The following is a 19,630-nucleotide window of genomic DNA, read 5'->3' on the forward strand; positions in this document are numbered from 1 at the left end:
ATAAACGGAAGGACGGACGCTTCCGGGGAGAGGGTTAGGGAGCAATAAGAAATCTAAAGCTCAAAACATTATAATGATTCTTTCTTTTATATGTGCTAAGGCAAATAAAAAACTCTCTTTTCTAAACATAAAACCGTAAATAAAACGTTCAAATCCCTCCAGTCAATGAAAAAACTTTCTTATAACTCTGAATGTGTTTCTTTAAAATATGTTTTAAATCTGTAATTTTCTTCCTTACAAATACTTTGATTTCTTCTATTTAAATCTGTATTTGAGTATTTGTATATATACATATATATAGTTTAGCTATCATAGAACGACGTTCCTCTTGCCTTCTTATAAACTTTGAAAGGTGCATTCATATATATTCCTATATAGGCAGCCTATAACGCCACCCCCCTTTTCAACTTCGAAGTTGGAAAACACAAAGCTGCTCTTTCTGTTATAGAAACGAGTAAGCGAATAAAATTTTACCACGCAACGAAGTTTCTTCCGCCTTCCGCCTACTAATTAAAAACAAAAAGGGAATCTTAGTTTCATTTAAGCGTATATTCTTCAACAACACTTAGTTTACAGACACTTTCATCCCCAAACAAATTTTTGATAAAATTTACACTATTTATATTTCTCATCAAATAAATTGCACAGAGTTTTTGTTGTCTTCAAAGATTACAACACTAGATAAGGGTCGCCCCGCCATACATAGTGTACACATAAAAAATCAACAAGATTGATGCAAATATGTATAAAATAAAATGTTACATTTTAAACCATTTCTGAAGACTTCAAGAAAATACCTCTAGTCTTTAGCTAGTTCGATAATGTCGTGTTTTTTTCCTCTAATCATAATTAATAGTTCTTTGAAATTATGCTTTCGTTATTCAATAATTAATTCAATTAGTTATTTTACCTAAATACAATGTTCGTTTTACTATAATATAAAATTCATTAATATAATATTTTAGATTTCTCTCCTCTTTCCTTACGTCTGAAGGTTTCATTAAAATTATACTCCTCTTATCTATACAAATATAATTTATCTATTATATAGTTAACAATTTATATAATAGTACAATGAAGCTCTAAACAAACCCGTTGATAATTACGTTATGTATGGAAATGATGGAGACAAAAATAGATTTTTCTGTATTTGCAAATACTTCTCTCTCCTAAATGTAATATTCTTCTTCTTCTTAATTATAAGGTTTCAATATTCATATCGCTTCTGGAATATTTATTTTTTATGGATTTGGAAATTTATATTTCTTTTCGAACGTAGTAAGATTTAATTGTAATAAAAATATTCGCTACAGCTTGATGCCTTAACAAAGTCCTCCTTCTTCCATGTCGTCTTCTATCGTTGGCGGTGCAGAGTCGCCGGCACTGGGAGCAGGCTGAAATGGGAAATCAGAACAATGAACTTAGTCAATTCGTTCGTATTTATAAAGCATTTAAGTTGCTCCCGTAGAAGCTAGCACTCACTTCATTCTCATGAAATAATAAAATTTAGGTTGGAAGACACTTGGATATAAGATTAGAAAATTTATTTTAAATTTTAAAGTGTAATCAGGAAACACCTTTAATGTTGCTCGCTCGATTATTTTCTACTTACAGAAAGAGAGGCAGGGAATTCAGAAGAACAGAAAGAGCTTTCGACCAAATATCGGGCATACAATATGAAAGTCGGCAAAACTGAACGACAAATAAACATCTCTGAAATTTACTCCTACGTTTGTTCTGATAAAAAATCATTAATCCTAAACAGCTAAAGGCAACTTTGTCAACGTTGCCCGGCGAATTAGACTTGGTGATATACAGGTTGGTCCAAATTTTTCTGTCCACTACAAAACCATTTTTAAATTGGAAATGCAAAACAATTTTTCACTTTTTTATCATTTTTATTGAATTTTATGTTATTAGAAAAATATACTAACATTTTGTAATTGTAGGCAGACTTTTTGCTCCATGGCTTTTACTTCTGACCTGAAGCTTTTATACGAACCAACTACATCATCGTCCGTCTTGCTAACTATGGAAATTAATTGGTTTTTGATGTTGTTCTTCAAAGATTTTCTACCGAAAACTGAGGAGATAGTAGGGAATGAGGAAGAGGTGACTGAATTTGAGCGCAGCAGAAAAATGCCTTGCCCAATCTCCACCGAAAGAGGTAGCAAAAACCAAAGTAACCAACGGGACACCGGGATACGCGTAAAATAAAGGAGAAGGCTAGCAAACTAGAAAACACCTGGTATTGATGTTGTCGTCCCTGCTCGGGTGCCGCATCAGTGCTACCATTTCAGAAAAAGGTACAGAGGAAGCCATCAAAACTGGGCAGATGGAGAACGCTGTCTTGGGCCCGGTGACTTCAGGGCGTAACTCACCCAGACGCCAGAGGGAAATAATAATAATCGTTGGTGCAATAATCTAATTGGGACAGGGTCTTGAATTGTGTTAGACCACTTCATTTCAGTACCCTATAGGAGACAATGTGGTCAACATTGCGCTCGCCCAGGATTATTATCCTGATTTGACTCAGGTACTCATTCACGGCTGAGTCGATTGGTATCCGACGTCAAATCACGATACAAATCCCACTGCCACCAGTGAGAATTCAACCGCGCCCTTCCGTACGACAGCCTTGTGCTCTAACCACTCCGGGCATACCAGAAGGAAATGGATTCTAGAAATAGCAGCGAGAACAATTCTCGTAGTTTTATACGCCAGACGCCAACGTTCCCACGCGACTTCTGGAAGACTTCTCGGCAAGTAACCATCAATATATCACTTTCGAAGTAGTTGACGCCACCTCTCGATACGCACCAACCCAATCCCCTCAAGCAGTGCATGGAATGTCACGAACGTGAACACCGGCAGATTCGTCAAAGCTCTTGAAAAAGATGGAGCCTATCCGGCCACCCGGGAGAGGGCGTGTAGCAGATCGGCCAAAAGGAGACTCCGCAGCGTTGTAAATAGAAGCGAAACTTTCTGCTGGCAGGACCTAGTCGATGTTATAAACTAGTAACCCGAAATATCAGGGCCCTGTGGACAACCTGTTCACTTCAGTTCAAGCAGATGGGCCCTATTGTATTCCCCGCACATGTGCGCGTTAATGACAGCAGAGTGGAAGCCACCGAAGATTGCGGACATTTCTCAATAAAGGAGATGGAAGTTGGAATCCCGACAGAGGTACACAAACTGGTGCATTTAACGGTTGCCTTATAAAAGGCATTTTTCCTTTCCGCTGGTAAGTGATTGATCAGGAAAGGAAATCGACCATCCACCGAGCTCGACGGATGGTGCTCTTTGTAACGCTTCATATATCAGAAATGCCTTTGATTCCGCAGGATGCAAAGGCATTCTAGGCACACTAGATTATTCATTCCACGTGGCGAACTATCTCTTACGGATATTGAAGGAATATTTGAGAAACCGATCCCTACTCTAAGAAACGATAGAGTCAGAGTAGCAGGGATCCATCCTAAGGCCGCACCTCTGGACGCTTCTTACAATAGTCTAATAAGACTCGACATGCCAGAAGAGTCACGCCGGGGCAGTTGAGCAGATCCCGTTGCGACAGACAGTCGGAGACAGTTTGCATGTTGATACGTCGAGTAAGCGCTAGCCATATGGACTGATGCTCGTAGCAAGGAAGTATGTGTACCGTAAATGCCTTGCACAAGTATAGAGACCGGGAGCTTTGCGTATGGCGTCTGCCTATCGTGCTGTCTCTGAACCGGCGGTGATGGTGATCACAAGAGTAAACTTACAGTCCCCTTCCTCTTCTCCTCTCTTGTTGGTGAAAGAATTCCCAAACTTGAAGGCTTCCTAAGGCGAGGGAGCGGGTGGACTAGTCTGAAGTAATATGACGAACGATTCCAAGCTAGTTCTCTAACTGCGGGTAGGGTAGTCGAACGGCGTGCCCACTACTCTGTTAGTAAACACATTCACCTGCCCTACCTAAAAAACATCTTAGGACTGAGCATGAAGCGAAAAGTGTAACATCTTGGTATTTTTTAAGATGGAGGCAATGTTGTTTTCCACCGAAAACTTTGTTGGTTTACTTCAGGATCAATATCAAGTCCTGACACATGGAAATGTTGCGTTTCTCCGGTATCAACATGCGCAACACCCATCTACAACAGAACCGCCGCATGACCAAGTCGTCGTGCATAATTGAAGCAGCAAACAGTAACTCATCAGTCTTCACGGACAATAACGTGAGCTGTATCACTAGTAGCTTCCTCTAACGCTTTATACCACTTGTCGGATGTTATCTGCTTCATAATATCTTCAACATATATTGCAGTTGACATATAATACGCGACTTTGACCGAACCGTGAATCCGAAAAAGCAAGTGAAAATATAGTTTTGTTTCGAACACACGTAGTTATATAACGAGAATTAACGGAAACGGCTGCAAAATCAAATTTTTGGCAGTTTTTAAAATATTAAATTTCAAAATTGCAATCATTTATAAGGTTTTGTGTAAACATAAAACATAAAAAAGTTCACTTCAAAAGGACACAAGACAAGTTTTAAGGATATCGAATTGGTGAACCTCGACACAAAACTGTTACGTCTGGAGTCCATTACTAAGGCAGTGCTAGACCGGATACCGGTTCTTGTGCCCTTGATGGTGATGATGTCTGAGATCAGCTTATTTAGAACACCAGCAAAATATCTGTTCAACATCGCGTGCCCACAACAAGGGTAGAGAAAAGTGACGAGGGGGTGTTTCTTTAATGAATACTAAAGGATGCATGGAGTAGTTTTTATATATCTACCGCGGTAAAGCAATCGATCAAATGCCTGCTGTAGATCCAGAAAAGCAATATAATAGTGGGTAATGCTTCTTTCCACTATTTAGATTACGATGCAGCATTATCCACCTTAAGCGAATTAGTATGGGAATGTGTGATTCATTCATTCATTTATTCGGCATAAGTTACGTTGTTTTTGTTAACACATTTAAACAACAAAATAACATTATGCCATATTCATTTGCATTTAAAAATATAAACAAGTCGGGAAACCGGAAGCTGGGCGCTTCAAGTATGAAAGATTTTGTTTGCTTCTTTTGTGAGTATATTTGAGTGTAGCACTATCCCATTTGTACGTAGCCCGTTAAGAATATGCATTTAGCATGTCAGATTTAGTACTTCGGGTTGTAAATTTGCACGGTAAAGAGAACTTTGAGCTACTGTAATTTTGTTACTAATGGTATGATTTTGATCAAACTTGGAGATAAATGCTTCATGTTATATTTTATACTACTACCAACTTTTATAACTCTGAGATAAACGTAAAGGGGGTTTTACTCAATTTTCCCAAAAATATGGTAATATACTATTATTAACTTAATTTGAACAGATATCGAAATGGAGAATATTTTGAGGCCTGGGCACAATATAGAGGCAGCTTCATGATTTTTTTCAGATTTTTCGGTTGGGTAGTTTCTGAGAATGGGTCCTTTAAAGAAATCATCACTCTCCACCCCTCCAGCTCCCCGCCTTTATAACAAATCTCAAAACTAAGACCGGCTACGAAAAGTACTAATTGAGACCTTTCATTTGATACCCCACATGAACTATATTTGGTGAAAAAAAATTTTACAGCTCCCCTTTTACATGTATGGGGATCCCACCTAAATCTCAACGTAGAAGGATATCACTCACTGCATGTCTGGACGGTCCATAGGTCCTACCTTCTCACCAAGTTTCGTGTCAATCAGTATAGCCGTTTCTGAGAAAAGTGCCTGTGACAGACAGACAGGCGGACGGACAGACAGACAGACATTGAACCAATTTTAATAAGGTTTTGTTTGCAAAACGATTATCCGGTATATCAAATCTAACTAGCATATAATCAACACTAAGGTAATCCCATTAATTAAAAGTGGAAGTGATTAAAACAATTGTTGAATAGCCAGAAGAATGTATCCACGAAGTGGGCCGGCGCACCAGGGATGACTGGTTTGACAACGGATTTCAGAAAGCTATACAAAATACACAAATACATATATTGAATTAAGAACAGCTGCTGGCACAATTTGCAGGGGACTAGTGCGCACTCTTGAAAAAGCTGAAATCGACGACTCTACTACTACGGTCGAGAGGTATTCAGAGTAAATTAAATTTTGAAAAAAAAACTGGGAACATCACTGAAAGTCAAGTAAGTCATCGAAGACTTTAAATGATTGTTTCAAACAACGAGTGATTTTGTGGAAAGTAAAACAGAAGAGCTACACTACAAAGTAAATAATCATTAAACCCGTAAAAATAATAAAAGCGATACAAAGTACGAGGTTGAAGTAGCGTTAATTCTAGTAGGTACCATAGCTCCAAGCGGAAACATTTGCCTAAAAAAACATTATTTGATAAGAGTTAAAAAAATTAACTCAATGAAAGTCATCAAAACTTGCCGGAACTTAATCCCTACTTAAATTACTAATAAATAAAATTAAACCCTGATAAAAGCAGCTAGTGAATGTCATAAAGCACATAAAACTTCTGATGGAAGGAGGTGCGATCACAGCTAATTTAAAATTATGGTTAATCATGAGGCTTGGCAATTCGGAAAACATTCGGGAGTTTTGAAAGCTTTTTCAGTCGCCAAATGTAGAAAATAAAGAACAAGCCCGTTCTTACAAAACAACAAAATGCACTGCGTTTCTGGTTCTCAAGTTGTCAAATGGATAATGAATAGAGTCATGTGATGTTAGTAGGGAAAAAGATTCACCATTGATAATTCTATCGGGCATAACAACTATTTCAAAGATTCGATAAGAGTTCATCCTGGTACTACAAAAGACCACTCAGATTACAGCATACAATGGAGTTCACAACTCCATATATATCAAAAAAGATTTCATTTGTTATTGTTTAAGAGAGAAATCACCAAGGATCAATTATTAATTATCGGTTGATCGATTGCACTTGCATTATTTTTGTGATACAAGACTTATCTGATGAACAATGGAAGTAAACTTACATTTCCTGCATTAGGTGATTTATATGATGCTGCAGCATTCTCTATAACACTAACTTTCGGTGCATTCGAAGGCACCTTTCGGTAGCGGTAAATCACGTGCCAACCGAGAATATTCCACATCCATGCTACGAATGAAGGGCGATGCCAACGCTTGCTTAGCTGCATCTGGATCCTCATCGTCGAAGGCTTGTAAAAGCATTTCGAGCGTTTGCACTTCCTGAACATCACAGCAGTTACCCCACTCCTTGAAAGCTTTCTCAGCCGCAACGTTATCTCCGCGGGCTAATTGAACGAGAACAAGTACAACAGCCAGACGACCAATCGCCCCATATGACTCGGTTTGTTGATTTAAACCAATCTCCCGTCGGAGGGCATCGGCAGCTTGATCATACCTGAAGGTATAGTTTTTAGAAATAATCTATGTCTATTACTTTTCTTATAATTTGTTATTACATTCCTAATTTCACCATAAGTCTAGAAATTTTTGAAGCATATTCCGCTGCTTGCCGGGTTGAGTCTTCATTCTATGAGAAAAAGAATGATCATGTTAATTTCCTACCATAAATTGAATAGTCAACAGTACGGAGCGCCTTTGGAAATATATAGGGCACATTACTTACCATAACAACTTCTATTGCATGTTGATAGAGTCTCAGTGCTGCCTCCGGAGAATTTGCTTCTAATACCTTCGCAGCCTTATCAAGGGCGCTCGCTGCAGACTCCGGGGATCCATGTTGTTGATATAAATGACATGCACGATTTGCAAACTCCTCAACTTGCGTTAAATTATTCGTTTCTTTCAATATTAATATGATCTTAAATTAAATTAATATGATTTTAAATTAAATTGTCCGCTCGGTAAAGTGAAGAAAAAATAAGCGTGTCGAGGAAAATACATGAAACTTACCTGTTCATAACATTTTGCGGCATGGAACCAAGATCTCGCCTGTTTATGGCAATCAGCTGCTTTGTGGAAGCAATCTTTGCATTGATCATAAGACTTAGCCAACCGAAAACAGGTTGCTGAAAATGGAAATGAGTCTTGTAAAACTGTTCAATTATTCAACAACAGATAATTAAATTTTAATAAATATCAGTAGAGAACTTTCTCGAAAATATTATTTCAAGTTTCACGTTCAATTCGAAGTGTCGTCAAGGATGAGGTGGACTTTCAACAAAGAAGCATTTGCTTTGTAAAATAAACAGCACTGATCCCCTGGGTAAAGATCTCTGAATGGGAGATCTATTACATTCAACTCTATCAAAAAGCAATTTGAGAGTAATAGGTGTCTCAAAGTAATTATAGAGCCAGATCTATATATAAATCCTGGTAAATATAGCGCTGTAATATCTACACCAGCTTTATTTCCAAATCCAATTCTTATTCTGCCCCGAGAAGCAGTCATAGCGGCTAGGAAGGCGAGTTCGTAACGTACTCCATTTACTTTTTGTTACGTCGAAAGAACAGATCCAACTGTTCCTGGGGAATTAAGTGTGCAACAGTCGAAAAAGAGAAGACTTCAATATTTATCACAATTTCAATTACAAACTTAAGCTTAACCATCACGTGTAAGAATATTGGTTATGATAAGATTAGCGCGACATTGCTCGAGCCAGGTGGTTCTGGCGTCAGAACGGTGTCAGCCTGGTGCGATGATTTTTTTGCTTGGTATTTGATTTTAATTTCAAAATCTATGATTAATTGCACATTTGGTATCGAGCACGAAAGGCGTTTTTGTTCAGTTCAGCAGTTTTCATTAAAATTTGAAGTTTTTACAGCTTTTTTCATAGAGAAATATCTATTGAGGGATTGAAGGAATTCTGAGCTCGCACCCACTTGATGACGGACTAAACCATCCAGGGCAGAGACGATTTATCAACCTTCTTGTCTTCCAATAATCAATATGCAAGCAATATATTGTTGCATTAATCGATTATTCTCTTGTTAAGCTCTGTAAATGCATAATTTTTTTATAGATTTTTTAAAGCAGAGGTGTGCCCCATTCACCAACTTCAAGCCTGACTTGACCAACCAAATTTATCCCAATTAGCCCATTTCTCGTCCCCTTCAACAATACGTGAAGTTATTTTCGAGGCAGCTAACTCATAACAGTTAATTGCCTTAATTTCCTGTCCTAACATGCTGGACGCTGGTTTTCTTACTTTCGTTTTTAGTGCACATTTCAGGAGAACCTTCACGTTGACACCTTTGATACAGTTTTCCTATGTGACGATTTCCAGAAATCGATTTTTTATTTTATTTATATTTTGAAAGCAGAATATGTTGTCGGTCTACTGCAGAAATTTTAGACGGAAGGTCGAAATATTTACCAAGTCACAGCAAATAGAAGAGCCCGCACCACGGCTTTAAACTGCGTTTTTCTTGCAACCACAAAATGTATGCCCCCATAAGTGAAGTAAGTCTCGTTCTCTAAACCGAAAAATCCGAAAAGATAAGAGTTTTGTTTCTACGAAATATAGGCCCCAATTCCGATTCTGCACAAAAAAGATTAATAATAATATATTTCCATACTTTTAGTGTCCGGATAGCTGAGTGGTTAGAGTGCAAGGCTCTCGTACGGAAGGTCGCGATTCAAATCTCACTTGTGACAGTGGAATTTGTATCGTGATTTGACGTCGGATACCAATCGACTCAGCTGTGAATGAGTACCTGAGTCAAATCAGGGTAATAATCTCGGGCGAGCACAATGCTGACCACATTGTGTACTGTTACGGTCTTGAATGAAGTGGTCTAACACACTTCAAGGCCCTGATCCAACTTGGATTGTTCCGCCAACGATTATTATTATTATTATTATATTTTAGCAATTTACCCGGCCCAACCCCGGGTTTGGCGTTTGTGTAAAGGATAATATAAGGGTAAGATTTGAAGAATACTCAACTATTATTAACAAAGTTATAGAGGGTGAAACTTTTCTATTTAATGTCATTTGCATTGCATTGTAAAACGTGTATGATGTCATCATCATATATCAATTCATTAATACCACAACGAAGTGAGGTCAATTCATCAATTCCAAAATGAGTCAGGTCAATTCAGCCCTACCCCACATGGTCACATTCTGTGAAAAAAAATGTTCACCCTTCATGTATGGGGAGCCCCCTTAAACTTTACACTTTCTATATGTAAAGGGAACACAGACCACACACTCTCAAAAATTTCCGTGACAATCAATCTAGTCGTTTCCGAATAAATCAGGGGTGAGAGATAGACAGACAGCCATCGACTCGATTCTAATAACCTTAAAAAACAAATGTAAACAACTATCAAATCGGTTAATTAAACATTTTATACCATAATTACCATAATTCAAGAAACCAATAACATAATATGAAAAAATTGAGAAGATTACATTCTTTTTTATTGCCAAAAAAGTTCTAAAAAATGAAATGTCGGACATCTCATAGGCAAACCCCCTTAAAGCGATGAAGCTAAAAACGCGCAATTCTTCTCTCAAACGTGGCCAAGATTTCGCAATTTTTTTTTGTTCAGAACCTATGTCTCTGCTGTCTCGGCGGTTGTAAGCTATCAACGAAACGGAAGAATTCTCCCCAGGGAAAGCAGCAATTTCAAAAAACACAGGCACGTATAGAGATTTTTCGCGGATTTCAAGCGGAGGCACAACTTCACAGACAAAGGAAGCAAGCCTAGGAAAACCAGCAAGATCGATGAGTTAAAGAAGTACAGGGCACAACCGACATCAAATGCGGGAGTTTTACCAACAAATCAGCAGGATTAAGCTATACACACATTGAGGCTCATTCCATGGACACAAAAAAGAAATCCAAATTTCGAATGATGAGTTGACTATTTTGATGAATAAGTGACCAGAATGATTGTTGACAAGTTGAAAGTCCCGTAAACGGAACCCGGCAGACAAACGCTCCACCCCAAACATGTAAGAAGCAAGTCGTGCTTCTCATTGGCTTAAGAATGCAAGATAGGTTGAATGGATTCAGATACACAACACTGAATAATCATAAGATTTGATGAACACACGTGAGCGGCGTCCCAGCACACACTCTAATACCGAGACCGCTGAACACGGCAAGAGGAACAAAACAATGAGTGTTTCAAAACAACCGGACAAACGGTATGTATATCTCAGCAACAAATATAAAGTGTTTTTTCGATTTCTTAAGCTAAAGGGCCACAGGCATTTTCATTTTTAAGAAAAACAAAGCGTCTTTAAAATAGTAAAATCCCAATAACTCAAAAACTAGGATATCTAGTGTATTGAAATAAATACTGGATCAGTAGGTAAGACTACGCCCTAAAATATGAACTTGTCTAGACAAAATGGCGCCATGAGATGGATGAATCCGTTTATTCCTAGGCCACATGTTCTCACCAAATTCCGAATAAATCGAGGGTGGCAGGCAGGTGGACATTGAATCGATTCTAATAAAGTTTTGTTCTCCGAAAAAACCTTAAAAATACCCCTATAACCAAAGGAAGGAAACCCTAAAAATATAAAACCCACTAGTTATGTAGCGAAAACAGCTCAGGAAATTGAACCTGAGGACGCGAAAGGCTCAACAAACCAGAGAAACTTACATAACAGCTTAATTCCAAGATTAAAGAACTACAGACTAGTTAACTCAAAGCAAACTGCCGCAGCCCTAGTCTCAATGAACCAAAAGGATACCACATAGATGAAGAAGCATTGACTAGAGAAACTGATTGTTATTAACTTTATTTGAGCAGATATCGCAATGAAATATATTTTGAGGCCTAGATTTTGTATAGGCGCACCACAGTGTTTTTTTTTTCAGGCTTTTCGTTGAATAGGTTCTGAGAACGAGACCTGTTTCACATTTTAGGGCACAGATTTTGAGTCGTCCATCAAAAACAATCATTTCGAAAAACACTGACTGAGCGCTTTCATTTGATGCCCCACATGATCATATTCTGTGAAAAAAATTTTGTTTCTTTCTTTCGCATATATTGGAACCCCCTTGAACCCAACACAAAGTTTCAATCCTTCGCAAAGGTATTGTAATCGGAATCCAAGCTGAATCATGAATCATGAAAACGTCCAAACAACAGAGCTTTTGCAGCCAAAAATCTATATCGTAAAGATCAACACCCGGCCAATTGCAGAGTCTGTGATGTAGCAAAAGAATTACAGGAACTGAAACGTAAAGGACCATTGCCGCTGCTCCCAAAAAAAATAAACAACTTGAGCCACACAAAAACAACCCTACACCTGTTGTTAGATTCGCAAAAAAAAGCATACTCGCAGGTAGTAAAGCAAAGTGTACTAACCCAAAATAATGACGATGGTAACCAAATACTCAAAACGATTTTAGATAGACTTGGCATTTTAAATAAATAAAAGAATTGACAAACAAAAGATAGTAAACAAACAATTTTTAACGAACTTGAGTAGTATATCGTAAGGAGACAAAAATGCAACCAGAAAAGCAAGTGACAAATGTCCTGTAAGTCATACCGTGGGGTCGTGAAACCGGAGCTGGAGCTTAAAGTATGAAAGGTTGTTGTTGATTTTTTATATAACAACATTTGACTACACAATGGAACCATAATAAATAGCTATATATATGTTGAATATAGCCAATATCCAATTCTGAAAACGAGTCCTTGAAGTAATTGATCACTTTCGGACCCCCGCACTCCTCCCTTTTGCAGCCCATGTTAAAATTAATATCCACCTCGAAAAGTGCTAATAATAATAATAATCATTGGCGCAACAATCCATATTGTATCAGGGCCTTGAAGTGTGTTAGAGCACTTCATTCAAGACCGTAACGGTACACTAGGAGGCAATGTGGTCAGCATTGCGCTCGCCCGAGATTATTACCCTGATTTGACTCAGGTACTCAGGTAAGTGCTAATCGAGGACCTTTTATTTGAAACGTGGTACCCCAGATAACTATATTCGGTAAACGAAAACTCTACATTCCCCTTTTGCATGTATGTATGGGTCTTCATACACCCGAAACTTGAAATAGAATGATCTTTCTTACTGCACGTATGTTGGTTCATAATTGCAACCTTAACGCCAAATGTTGTATCAATAGATATAACTGTTTGTTTTCCAAATTCCTATTCCAAGATGTATGAAGCTGCACTTACGATGGCAAATTTATTTAAAACAAAACAAAAATTTTTTAATTTTCGCAAAACAACGTCACGAACTTTGTCTTATTGATCCTTTATAGTCAAACGTTTTCTTCTCGGTTAGAAGAGTCAACAGAGACTTTGTATGCTCTTGGGACAAATAACGTTATAAGGAGATCCCGCAACCCTATTCATCACAGTCTAAAGCCAACAAAAGCACATTAAAGTCGAACTAGAACCATTCGACAAAATTTTTCCTCTTATTACTTCACAAACAAAATATGGTAAATGAATACTGCGGGTTTAAAATCAGCACAAATAACTATAATAACAGAAATTAATAATTACGTCGTTATTGGAATGCGGCCAACATGGCAGAGTTACGAAAGCTTCCTTACGAGGAAACTGGAACTTAAGAGTAGACTGTCTGCTTGTACATAAAGAATTAAATTATACAAACCTTGTAAAGCTCCACTCTGAGAGAGAAGACCTACATTAGTTCTTCGAAGAACTTCCGCGATAAAGATTCCACAATAAAAAATCTGATTGAGATCGCAGTTAGGTTTCAAACTGAGAGCCTAGAGTCCTAAGCAAATGATATCGACATAGATTTTGTTCAAGATAGCTGTAAGTTTGGTGGTTGAAGCAATAAGAGAAATAGGAAACACCTAAGAAGGGTGATCTCCCCCAGGGCTGCAATTATTAGAGCTTCGGATACATCTCCGATATCCCATGACTCAAAGATTCGTAAGATTATTATTAATGACATCACACTTAATCCTGTGCACGGTATAAAGCTACAGGTGCGAGGCTATAAAAAGGCCGCAATCGACTCGAACTTCCCACCGTTATCCAACTGGTGCATCTGGCCAATTTCTCAAGGTGTTTTGTGAGAATTTCGTTAATAAAGTGCACAGAACTGACAATCCAGGCCCCAATTGAACATACGAAAGGAGAGTGCAAATTTTTTTTCACCGAATGTGGCGGTGCGGGTTGAGGTATCAAATGAAAGAGTTCAGTTAGTACTTTTCAAAACTGATCCCATATTTGATATCGGCTGAAACATAGAGGAGTGAGGGCACAAAAAATGACTCTCAAAAAGTGTAACAGCTCTCGTTCTCAGAACCTACCCAACCAAGCAATTTTTTAAACAAAATCACAGTTGTGCATCTCTACGAAATCTAGACCTCAAAATACATCCGGTTCCAATAACTCACAAATAAAGTCAATAACAGTATATTTCCACATTTAAGAAATTTACCCGGCAACCCCTAAGTTCATCCTAGAAGTACAATATCCGGCATTGGCGTAAGGGATAACATAAGGCACAATTTGGTCAAATTTGAAAAAAATGTTATAAATGAAATTGCAATTTTTTGTAAATATCGTGCACTCTACTACAACGCGTATAACGTCATCACAACATATCAATTCGTCAATACCACAACGAAATGAGTTCTTATGAATGGGATCGCAAAGAAATATTTTGTATTTTGTCATTTGTATGGTATATCAATATCAATTTCTATGTACATATGTATGCATCTGTGTACGAAGTAAATCGGAAATATGGGCACGACCAATTTATATATGTGCATGTATATGTACAGTATTTGATAATAGGCAACTTGTCTGTTTCGGATGAAGATAATATCTACGATTGTAATATGTACGTATGGTTTGTAGTTTGGAAAAATATGAAGGAATATGTTGGATTTGTAGCTATAAACATGGAAAATTTAGCGTAGAAGTCTCTCAAATAAGATGAACACAAAACCTTGATACGCAAAATCCGAGCTTGTATTTTTTTAGTGTGAAGCTGGGTGTCTTTAAGGGGATCATCCCATGTGGAGGCCTGTTTTTTCGCTTTGTGTTTCACTTTTTTGTGAAGAACTGGATAAAGGAACAAATACGAATTTTTGACAATATATTTATTAATATCTTGAGCATGCATAGTAATTTTTCTAGCCCGATAGCACAGTTCATTTTTTAATTACAGAGCAACTTATACACCCTTCTCCAATGAATGAATAAAAAAACTACTGAATGAATCGCAATTATCCTAGTTTGCAGACCATAGACATATGTTCTGAATAAGTTGTGAAAATTTCAAAGAATTCAGTTGGATAGATTTTAGGTTATGATGACAGCAGATTTTCAACATACAGTTTCGAGAAAAACGTATTTAAAAAGTAGAATTCGATTTTTAACCATAAAATCTTAACTGGCCATTAGTCTGCTATATTTAGTCCATAAACCCGGCATTGAAATTGAACAAAATTTAGAAGAAAATTCGTGTGAAGTGATTTTCAGCAGCGACTGGACTGCTAAACAGTGAAAATGCGGATCTTAACTAGTGAGCAGGAATTTCCGATTTTGAAATTAAGAGAAGAGAATATGAAGTAGTAAGATGCAGATGTGTTTGTTTTGAGGTTTTTGCACAGATATAAAATAATTAAATATATAAAGAGAAAGCTAAAATGCATACTGTTCACATAGAATTTGCAAAATAATATCAATTTTGGAGTAATATTTACGGATGAATCAAAAGTAAACCACTACCAACCTGATGGAGTGCCATACGTTCGCCGAAGGGTGAATGGGGACTTGCATCTAAGAACTGGGGTTTTGAAAAACAAGTTTCCTGAAAAATGCATGGTCTGGGGGGAATCGTCATGCCGCAGGTAACATTGCATTTTTTGTGATTATCGCAAAAAAATATCAAAATATGCAAAAATATGCTTCTAACTTTAAATTGGCCCAGAAATAGTCCAGATCCAGCTGAGAACTGCTGCGATACTTAAAAAAAAAATATGTGAGTCGTAAGAACCTCAAAACAAAATCCGACTTAATCTCAGAAAATTGTTTGATTTAATGGCAGATAATATCTACACACTATTGGAGCGTGGGGGTGGACCCAACATATATTAATTTTAATACTTATATGCAACATGAAATATGTTTTTTACGTTCACTTCATTATTAAATTGACTGTTTTATATTTACATTTTTTATATTTTTTAAGATGCAATAAAACGTGCCTTAATATGTACAACATCAGTCAAAATGATGAGCTTAACTGAATAACTATTTCTTTTCAAAAATGTATTTGCATTCAATTAATGTTCTTTGTCTTTAATCCTTTATTAAATCACTTTTTTAATTTTGGCTGATGTACATATTAAGGCAGACGGGAAAAAGGACAATTAAATAATATAAGCTGCTCTGTACCATTTATCTGGCTATGATTTGATGTTTTTAGATGATATCAACTTGTATGCTGGTACTGATGAACATTTAGGACTCTACTACAAATAATAGACAAGTTCAGCCGTGATATTTGGGTGGAATTTGGTCCAGACAGATGTCGAATCCAAGCCATCCGCGAAGGTCATTACGAGCCACATGCCAGATATAAAATTGTAATCCAAGCTATGATCAAAACAGACTTCTACAAATACCTAAGAATTCTGCAAAAAACTCAAGACTCGAGTTGGCGATTTGAAAGTTGCTCTGCTATCCAAATTTCTGGGAATGTGAAGTAGGTGCTTAAATCGTATCTCTCAGGGAAGAATATAATACACACGCTGAGTGTATGTACTATCTCTTCACTGGCACATACATTCAGAGGATACGAACGGGGCGAGTCGACATTGCGGCACCACATCACCGCCAAATCGACTTACTACTCCCTTATTTCTATATTTGTAAGACAAATTGAGGACTGACTTAACTTAACTTGAAGGATCGATCTTTCAATACTTTAACTGGGGTGAAATCAGACAGGGAGCGGATCGATGAATGGTCAAAGGTCGAAGGCAAGGTACGATTAGCACGTGAATTGCCCCTGGCAACCATTTGTCGAACAGATGGCTATGTGCTGGGTAACACTGAGACGAAGGCATTTATGTATGCCATTCAGAACGACGTGGTCATTGGGCTTATAAAAAGTTCATAAAAAACGTGGTTGTGTGGTTCAGAATTAAAACCGTTGGAACATCTCGTTCTTACACTATTATGGCGCCCGTACAGGTATAATGCTGTTTGTAACGTGATTCATCAAAAAATTGCATGCTAGTATGAGCTGATCGCGGGAACATGTCCGGTTTACCGATATGAACCCCAGACAGTACTCGATAGTTCTTCTTACAGAATGTATTGGGACCGGCAAGTTTTAACTGATCGCCATATGAAAAGCAACAAGCCTGACGTGTCGTTAGTTGACAAGGCGCGTCGCTCCGCATATATTTTAAATTTTTCTATCCCTGTGGAGAAGAAGGTGCACGATATGCAATGGAAGATCAAAGGAATTTGGCGTCAAAGGAGAGTGTTTGTAGTTCCCATAATATTGTCAGTTGCGGGCATTGTAACTAACTCTCGCGCAGAAGCACCATTGTACAGGGACTTCCCGATGGATTGTCACACTAACCTATCACCTACCACCGCTATCAGAGCTCCTGTATATTTTTAAGCAGGTAATTTCTTCCGAGCCTAAATGCTTGATACTTAGTAAAATAAATTAAAATTAACTAAAATAGCATTTGGCCAGACCCAGGTTGTGTAGGGGATTCCGTTGGGTTCACTTCCTGAATACCCTAACTTGAAAGTTCCCTAGTAAGTGGGGGAATTGGTTAACCGATTAAGGAAGGTTGAGGTCTACAGTGACCTGTCATTATGCCATTTAATCGGCGATTTTGGATATGCTCTTAGCTTAACAATGTAATCTTGCAGTTAAGCTTTCATTGCAGTAATAGAGTACGTTAGCCTTTGAAAATCTATTATAAATTATGCTCAATAGCAAATTGAATTAGCGAAGTAAATCAAACTATCGCCGACGAAAATACCTCCGCCTTCTCGTTGGAGCGTGTGAATAAAATATTAACACTTGCTTCTTTCAACAGCCATCAGTGAAAACTTGAACAGTCGCATGAACTACGCACATTTATAGGCAATTAGTCAATTTTGGAAATAATGCACCAAGAGGATCAATTATCAGCCCAGATCAGCCAGGTTCACCAGGAAGTGTATAAGATGACCGTATTGATAAATGGAAGAAAACTTGTGTGTGTGATCGAATCGGCAAGCTGCCGCGACCGAGCGGGTTTTACCGATTGACATTGGTCAAATCATAACAAAGAAGCAACATTTTATTTTGCTTTTCATTTGCAGTAAACGAAAAATTTACTGCAACCAACCGCACGTGAAAAATAAAGTGCTCATTTCTCATTCCAATGCGCTTGAGTGACCCATATTTTCAAAGTATTGCGAACAATGCGTTTCTGCTTAGGTCAAAACGATTCCTATATATGAAACATGAAACCTAAATGAATGAGTAAGTCCGTGACCTAGCATCGAAGCAAATCGGACAAAGTGAACGAGTTCCGCTCAAACGCCACAGACTTCATGTGAACTTTCACGTCGATCAAACATCCGTCAGCTGCCGCGATAACGCCAGAACGCAAATTGTCCGCCGCTCCCATTACGACTACGACGATAAATAGTATGCGTCAGCGCCGACACAATTCCCGCACCGAGCCACCAGTGATTCATCATTGTTTTGATGCTTTACGCTGCGGCCAAAGCGTGTCCATTCATCCCTGCGGCCTGCGAAGGTACATTGCATACAATGAATGGGTTCTCCTCTACGACCGTTTCACGGCCACACGACCAGTTGACATGTCGCGCTTTGAATGTCCTGAAAAAATCGATTGCCTCCCGGAACCAAGCTCCCCATTCGACGACACCTCGACGAAATAAATTAACAACTTTGCCCCATATCCGCTCAATGCCAAATCCTAGCGTAGGCATGCACTAACCAGCTTTCTGGTACTCATCCGCGGCTACTTCGTAGTCCGGCCTCCATTTCAGCAGCGATGTCTTCAGACTGCAACGAGAAATAAGAAAAGCATTGCGTTCAAATGGATTTCATTGAGGAAAATTCTTACAACACAGAAACACCCACTTGCGGCACACAATGGGGGTTGGCAAGTCAAGCGCCAGGAGGAGGGAGGGGATGGAGCATGAAGGCATTCTAGTTCTACGGGGCTAGTGGGAGCCTGGAGTGGTATACTCCTAGGAGTGGTGGTGGGCATGTACCTTTTTTCGGCCTGCCGAATCAACTCCTGGCCTTCTTCGATTTTCTTGGTGCTAATCATCACGACCCGAGAACCCGCACTTGACGCCACACAACAATTCAATTGCACTCCAAAGATCGATACGGAACTGGACGGTGGACGAGGCGAACGCGAGAATGCAAAAGTGCCACCGACTATTCCAAAACGCAATGAAAATTTACACGACCCGAAAAACACTCTGCAACTGCACAGCAGCAGAAAAGCGATCCCAACTGACAGGTTCAGGATTTTTGCACATACGCGGAATGTCAATAAAAATGAGAGGAGAGCAGCCTGACAGTTTGCGAGATAGGGGAAATGGGCAATCACTGCGCGCGCATGTTTTGAAATTTCATCGAGTTAATTTATTATTATTGGTGTGACGGATGGAAAGTGCACCAATTACGAAAGAAGTGCGCT

General features: G+C 38.4%; 1 protein-coding gene across 1 annotated transcript; it reads right to left on the minus strand.

The window, feature by feature from the left end:
* Positions 1-530: 530 nt before the first annotated feature.
* LOC119654908 (gamma-soluble NSF attachment protein) lies at positions 531-19,386 on the minus strand. The gene is made up of 7 exons (XM_038060541.1): positions 19,194-19,386; positions 18,914-18,981; positions 7,899-8,014; positions 7,612-7,806; positions 7,445-7,515; positions 6,992-7,383; positions 531-1,394 (listed from the first exon to the last, which is right to left on the minus strand). Exons 1-6 carry the CDS (start codon positions 19,250-19,252, stop codon positions 7,041-7,043), a joined length of 852 nt encoding a protein of 283 aa, XP_037916469.1. The 5' UTR covers positions 19,253-19,386; the 3' UTR covers positions 531-1,394; positions 6,992-7,040.
* Positions 19,387-19,630: the final 244 nt, after the last annotated feature.

The sequence above is a fragment of the Hermetia illucens genome, chromosome 1, assembly GCF_905115235.1.
Source record: "Hermetia illucens chromosome 1, iHerIll2.2.curated.20191125, whole genome shotgun sequence".
NCBI classification, from domain to species: Eukaryota; Metazoa; Arthropoda; class Insecta; order Diptera; family Stratiomyidae; genus Hermetia; species Hermetia illucens.

Coding starts and splice junctions, on each gene's coding strand:
- LOC119654908 (XM_038060541.1), bottom strand. CDS start 19,252: ATGATTAGCACCAAGAAAATCGAAGAAGGCCAGGAGTTGATTCGGCAG. Junction 18,982..19,193: donor ATTCGGCAGGCCGAAAAAAG/GTACATGCCCAC, acceptor TTCTCGTTGCAG/TCTGAAGACATCGCTGCTGA. Junction 7,516..7,611: donor ATGCAATAGAAGTTGTTATG/GTAAGTAATGTG, acceptor TTTTTCTCATAG/AATGAAGACTCAACCCGGCA.